Source organism: Trachurus trachurus, assembly GCF_905171665.1.
Source record: "Trachurus trachurus genome assembly, chromosome: 16".
NCBI lineage: Eukaryota > Metazoa > Chordata > Actinopteri > Carangiformes > Carangidae > Trachurus > Trachurus trachurus.
Window position 1 is genome coordinate 17,822,859 of NC_139902.1, and position 7,381 is coordinate 17,830,239.

Consider the following 7,381-nt stretch of genomic DNA (forward strand, 5'->3'; position numbering starts at 1 on the left):
CTGTTCTTTAACAAAAACGCACACAGATGATGAATAAAGAAAATATACATTCAAATGTAAGTTCTTTAAACACATCTTTGTCCATTACCAAAACTTCCTCTATCTATTGATTTTAATTTCTTTGGTAAGTTGGTTTGCTCAACAGAAATAAATGACTTCAGCTCTGCAGGAACATGGTAACAAGTTGCTGCTCCTTGCTGATCCAATAAATATTTGCTAAAAATACAAATGCACTGTACAGTACACACACCAGTGCGCCAGAGAGATGTGCGAACTAGCTGTTGGATGTGAAATGAAGCATCCTCGGTCTGAATACCACACCAAATATAATCTAATGTAAACTACACAGCCCTCTAGAAAATGTGCACATGTATCACACACACATCCTGGATCAGAACCCTATAAAAGCACAAAGCCAATCTTTGGAGAATTACAAAACAAAAGTGGGGGGGGGGGAGCATCAATAAAACAATTTATTCCATCACAAGTTGACTCCAGACACATTTACAGAGATACTTAAATTATTCCAATCTATTCACATGCTGATATAAAGCACAATATTTCAGCCAATATTCTACAAATGGCCCGGGTGCTTTTGTTTGGACCGGTCACACTTGTCCTTGATCATACTATCTCAGCTCAACATTGTTGTGTTTATTTCTGTCACTCTCTCTGGCTCCAAAACTCTTGCTAGTCATCACCATGGAAACAGGGAAAGCCCCACATGTTGCCAAGGGAACCAGAGTGAAAATATGATATATATATATATATATTTTTCCTCACAAAGAATGGGATAGCTCTTCTGCAGTGCTGCTCCCTCCTAAGTGTGAACGTGGGTGTATATGTGTATGTGTTTTCCCTGTGGTCCCATTAAGTTGGGAAAGCTCTGATTTAGCTGAGCCTGCAAATATTTTCATCAAGACTTTGCCCAGTTCACTTGGCCATGTCCTCAGCCACAGCCTTCCCCGTTTTATCCTTAAGGTACGCCAGTTTCTGCCAGTCTGTCTTCAGCTCCAGCCACTCATAATACGGCACCTGGAAGAGGTCAAAAAGGATTAGTTCATAAAACATTCCTGCTGATTAGCAAATACGTCTCATAACAAATGCTCTGTGAGTACTTAATAACTGAACGCAATTGTAAAAACAATTTTTATCACCCTATTCAAATCTGAGTGGGATATGATGCTATGACAGGCTCGGGAGATTGTCCTAGATGAGAGTGAAAGTGCTTGGATCGGCCTAGATGAGGCAGAGCTGCAGCTGGAGCTCTATTTATACCACTGACTGCAGCGGGACCCACCTGACTCTCAGCTCTACCAAAGCATTAGGTCCATTGTTTGCATGGAATTAGCCTGTCAGAAACAGCAGCTACAGAAGTAGCAGCAGCAGCACAGCTTCTGTAAGCTCACTCTCATTTTTCTGTTTCTGTTGGTTGTGATGTGCAAGTAATTAAAAACTGAGGTGGAAACCAAACAGCTTGATTTTAACCTTTATAAAGAACATACTATGATCACTCTTTAAAAAAGTATTTTACTTTAAATTATACAAACCTAAAATGACAAACAATGTAACAGAGGTGGATTATGACACCTCCCGCCTCTTCCTACCTCCACTGTGATGAAGCCAGCCAACTGAAGATGTCGCTTCATCATGGCAAACCGACCCAGAAGGTCTTTACTCTTTGAGCCAAAGTTGGGAAATTCCCAAACCACAAAAGCAATCCTATAAATCACACACACACACACAGATGCGAATGAGTAATAACATTTTAAAAAAGCAGCAGGAGGAAAATCTTTAACAGCCCCGGCAACTCTGATTCTCTTCTATGACTCACCGGCGTGACCCTACAGGTAAAGCCTGGTCTCCTCCTCCACTGGGTAGATGAGGGGCTTTCAGCTTCGACATATCAAGCGGTTTGTTGTCACAATCCACTACTAGCTCACCATCTGAATGAAGAAGGGCATGTTTTTTGTAGAAAGAACTGTGTGGAATATTGCTTTTACAATAAATGTCCAGTAATGGCAGAAACAGGTCACATGATTATATAGATAGCCTAACAGTATATCTACTGTATGTTCTACCTTGGTGCCCTTACCTATAGTCCATCCAAACACAGTGTCAACCCCAGTGCGAACAGCCTCTGTCCTCTCACCCACCATACTCTGTAATGCCTCTCTTACACTAGTCTGCAGTGGGGAGATGTTGGCTGGAGCGTGTGGGGCCATCTGGGCGGATGGAGTATCTGAATCTGAGGAACCAGGATGCTCTAAGTGGAGGGTAGAGAAAATGTGGAGGAGCTTCAGCCGGTAGCTCTCCGCTCGAACTGCGCTGCCCTCTGTGGATGAAAAAAACAAAACAAAAAAACAAGAATAATGGATTACTAATCAATGCTGTGCTTAATATATTGGAAATTTTTTGATTAATGTGTCTTTCTAACCAGAAATCCTTTAGTACTACACTGCCATCTACTGAGCCAGTGTAGTATTATTACTTTCAATTCCCAGATTCCTTAGAGAGACCATGAATGAGTCATATTTTTTCTATTTTTTCTCCGCAAACAAAATATCACCCACGATGAACCTAATAACCTATAATAAAATGAGAATGTCTGAAGCAGGAAAAGTATTGGTTCATTCAGCAAAACATTTTTTTATTTAAACTATGCTACTGTGAAGCCTATGGTCTCCTATGGTCATGAGTGCCACTGAAAAATCCCAGCTTCTTAATGTGTGAGCATTGTTGTTATTGTTATTTATGGCTTTTATTTAATATGAATCATTCGTCACAATGAACCTGACATCCTGGTTAGTTGTTCTGTTTTGTTGTAATGTTTGTACCATAAGAGCAGGTGCCTGATCAATTTTGCCAACCTCTCCCTGTCAAGGGAAGCAGGTGCTTTACGCTGAGTGTCTCCTTTAGCGCAGACAGTGATGTATGCAGCAATATGTACTCATACTGTGCATGTCTGCACGTTTATAAATTCACTATAAATATGCATATAAAAAAAGGGTAAACACTCACAGCTATGTGTCTTACCTGACAGTTTAGTAATGTGAGTCTGTTGTGTGAGGGGGATGAGGTAGTGGGGCCTGGCCTGCTGCAGCACACACATAGACCAAACCACGTCTGTCTGCAGGTGGGGCTCCAGGCCAGAGAGGGATATCTCCAGCACAGAGTGGATCTGTGAACAACATTGCATAAATAGAAAATAAATATTAAAAGAAAGGTGGAAGCCACCATGTAAAGTCAACAAGTACTTGTAATGTCATTAGTACCTTGCTAAAGAACTCTTCTACTTTGCTGGGCTGGAAGTTCAGTCTGGCAAAAGTCATGAGCAGATTACAGACCTGAAGAATGTTGTATTTCTCGTTGTTTTCTAAAAAGTGCTGGTAAAAGATGTGGAGAGAGAAAGGTACACAGTGAGCATGGGAAAAATATTAGTTTACCTACAATTAAACACCAAGCACTAAAATAGAGCTAGGACTGACCACGGCAAAGGCTTCAAAGAGAGGGATGTGGAGCCACTTGAGGAAGCCCAGTGATTTAGCACAGCGTGTGACATCAACAGGGGTGAGCTCAGGGACTCTGGGCAACAACTCTGAGGCCATTCGCTGAAACACCTGAGAATGATGGAAATTCAGCTTCCCTACAGAAGAGCAAAGACAAAGACGATACTGTTGTAGAGCATGTTACTGAGCACAGTGCTTATTATCACTGATTTTGCCAGAAACATGTGAGATTTTTCACCACTAGATTTGAGCAGCATTTCATTCTGGTTAAACAAGTAAGAACTTATAATGGTGTACATGTTAAGATTTACAATTACAAAAATATATGTTTTTATTAGTACTAGGCAAATACTAAACTATGTTAATAGCAAAATAAACTGCCATAAAAAATTATAGCTTCAAGTCATGACCTCAGAAAAGCTCAGTGTTAAATCTATCAGCAGAGAGAGGTGATGGTCCCGTCTGTTGTGACACTGTAACTCTTCATATGTCAAGCTTGAAACTTACTACTCTTTGATTCAGTGCATGCATGACTTAAAGCAGATATCAGTGGAATGTTTTTGTTAATATAAGTCCTAAATAGTCCTATTTTCCGTCAGCAATCACTTACATGAAGTATTTCAGCCTAAACACGAGTCTCTCCGTCACTCTGCTCTGCTGTAACCCGAGGAGAAAATTTTCCTTGTGGGATACAAGTGTTATCCAATGAGGAGAGAGAACGGCATGAAGGGCTGTGTGTGCAGCCAAGGGATGCGCGTGAATGTGGTGACGTAGCACGAGGACCAATTGATGCCTGACAAGGGCGGGGGCTGCTAACTCATGGTGCGTTCAAAGAAACTCGTACTTTGTGTTTTTCCTTCCTGTGAAGTCATACCAGTTCGATCTGGTACGAGTTCACGGGTCGGAAGTTACGAGTGGCCGTTATAGGGAACTTTCACAGACAACAGGATGGTAAAAACACGAGCTACGGGTTACCTGGAACGCTACCAAGTCGTAGTTGTGACTTGAAGCTGTAACTTACGGTTTCAAAAGCCTGCCTTGAACGCAGCATTAGCCGAAACGGCCGTGAAGCTGATATCTGCTTTAATATTAGAGTCTAACTGATAATATCATTACCATAAGCAAAAGCCATGTCCAGTATGAGCGGAGTGGTGTACTCTAATGACGGCTTCTGGAGAAGATGGTAGGACAGAGCTCTGAGCAGTGGGACACATCTGCGGCTCTGTGCTGCCAAAGACAAACACACTCTGCGAATCTCCTCTGTTGAAAAACCTTCTGCAAGTTCCAGTGCCTGCAAGAGATACAGATAAAATAAAACATAATCATCTGCACAGTGGGCATCTTATTTTAATTTTTCAACTATATATTTTGCATTTTATCATTATCTTCAGGTTCAATACCTTGTCCTCTAATCTGTCCCTTAACGTAGGTGACAGGCGTGATCCTTTGGTGATCAGTGCAGTGACAGTTTTGGTGTCAGCAATCTCAGTCCAGCGCAGTTCCAGTTGTTTTAAGACAGCATTCACTATTGCCAGATCCTGCTGTCCCTTCCTGCTTGCTCCCCAGTCTGCCAAAAAACCCAGCTGCCTGTAGGTCAGTCTGCGTACTCGCCACAGGACCTCTGTCTGGACAGAACTGAGAACAACATAATTGGAGGGCACATCCATAATCCAGAGAGCCCGCAAAGCAGATACTAGGTTGCCGTTCCACACCGAAGACACCTGGAAGAAAAACAAAGATAAATGGGTAAATAAACTTAATGGACAGGCACGAAGATTTGGATAAGATGATAGAGATCTCAGCACTAGTTCACCAGAGTGTGTTTGGCTTCCTTACCTGCCGAGACAAGGTAGTCATCATATCCTGTAGCCTTGAATCCCCCATCAGTTCTGTAAAGTTACCCTTCGTCCGTGCCATCAACAGCGCCCACTTCATCAAGGCATTAGCAGCCTGATTGCTACTTCCTCCATGCTCTTCCCAGGACCGCAGTATGTCCTCTGGCACTTCTGCCTTTTCCACTAATTCGTCCAGCTGGGTGAGTGTGGGTAAGGTTGAAAAAGTCTCTTCCCTGTGAAGGGTCTTTCCCTCACACATTAACCTCTCTGTGACCCACGGCCAACCCTGAGCCCTCAGCACCTCTGCAGGCGCTGCCATGGGTGGAGGCAGGCGGCCGGCGGCGGGGGCCTGAGAGGAGGCCCTGCACATCAGACGGGCATATCTGCCCAAGAGGCGACTGGCCATTGTGTCTGAGAGGTGGGACAGGTGGAACAGCTGAGAAAAGGTTTCTCACAATTCAGCAGCAGGCATCACCATCCCACATTCAACCTAGGGGAAAAGAAACATGTCAGCAATTTATCATCAACTTTTATTTCAAAGCCCAGAGGAAGAATCCAGACTTATGTCTGAGACATGTTGGAGGAGATCTATGCCCTGGCTGGATTCATTGGACACTGACACAGAAAACATTATATCTCCCACATAAAACCATACATGACTGTGTATTGCTTTGTATAGCTTGGAAGCTTGTCTGTTTTTTTGTTTTTTCTCCTTTCTTTTCTTTTAAGATGACACGCTAGCCATGCTTGAATGTATGTACTTGTTTAGTGTCTTATAAGCCCATATGGGATGGGCACAAAAATGTGCATGTATTTACTCTATTACTCTAGCACCAGTCACACAGAGAGACATATTCACCTTCATGTCAACCAAATGCTGTCTGCCTTTTCCCTACTATGACAGACATGGAGTAATGCTACTGGTTGTGTAACCCATAACAGAGTGAGTTATCTAAAGGCACGCGATGATAATGTAGCTACGCTGACACCAGCTAACGTATTAGTTACAGTTGGTTAGGCTTCAGTCCCAAGCTAAGGTAGTTACTTTGACTGGAACGACACCTCTCCTGTCGTAAAGGCGCTGTTACAGGAACCGGCAGAGGATGTTTCTTCTGATATGTAACGTTAAATCCTGACCTTGTCGCGGGAGGTAAGAGAGAGGCGCTGTGGAGACGCACGAACAGCGCGTGCATTCGTCCCCTCTCTCAACAATGAACTGTATTTTATAAAAGCTGAATCCAGTCAGTTCGTCATCGAAACAAGGCATTACTTACCTGTACAAAACGATAACTTTGGTGAAAGCTGTTCACATGGACCTGTCTGTCCGGGGTAGTCGCGGGGAGATGACGTCGCCGCCCGGTGTCACGTGATTGGCGGATGCCGCTGTTATTGGTTCGACTCATTTACGACAAATTTCTAATACGAAATCGATTAAATGTTTGAAATTTTGTTTTGTTTTTCGAGTATCCAAGTTAAGAGGGTTAGTGTGGGCGGATTCAACTTGTATCGTCTCTCTAAGGCAGTTTTCCTAGTTTGCTTTTATAGTTCTCATTTCTACGGAGCCCCCCAGCTGCCATATCGTGCGCTGTGGAAAAAAAAATATTCAGGTAAGAATAGGAACACCCATAAAAGAAGGTAGGCTAATAATGCAACTGAAAAATACATCGACTCCAAACTGGTGTGATCTTTAGTTGTTTAGTTGTAATAAGTCAGTTGTTCTGTTAGTTTGTATTGGTAAATTTAGCTCAAACAAATCAAGTCAAGCCTTATTACAGAATATGACTGTGTAATTTAACTCAATTGAATCAAGTGTGCAATATTTGAGGTTGAAATAAAATATCCTCAAGGTTCACAACAACACTTCAGTAGCCTTTTCACTTCAATAAAATTGGTCTATTTGCAACTGTCAGATTTTAAAAAGGGTAGTATAGAAGATGCTGGACATGGATATGTCTGGACTTCTCAGTCCAGAAATTCTGGGTCTAGCTCAATAAAATCTGTCTAGACCATTACATTTTCCCCATATGTCTTTTCTAG

The 7,381-nt window shown here is 42.5% G+C and overlaps 1 protein-coding gene across 1 annotated transcript; it reads right to left on the reverse strand.

Moving 5' to 3' along the window:
• Window positions 1–472: 472 nt before the first annotated feature.
• On the reverse strand, window positions 473–6,693 carry tbrg4 (transforming growth factor beta regulator 4). The gene is made up of 11 exons (XM_083989014.1): window positions 6,619–6,693; window positions 5,346–5,834; window positions 4,910–5,230; window positions 4,626–4,800; window positions 3,489–3,646; window positions 3,276–3,386; window positions 3,037–3,181; window positions 2,096–2,335; window positions 1,835–1,946; window positions 1,608–1,722; window positions 473–1,035 (listed from the first exon to the last, which is right to left on the reverse strand). The coding sequence occupies exons 2-11, from the start codon at window positions 5,748–5,750 to the stop codon at window positions 934–936; spliced, it is 1,884 nt and encodes a 627-aa protein (XP_083845140.1). The 5' UTR covers window positions 5,751–5,834; window positions 6,619–6,693; the 3' UTR covers window positions 473–933.
• Window positions 6,694–7,381: the final 688 nt, after the last annotated feature.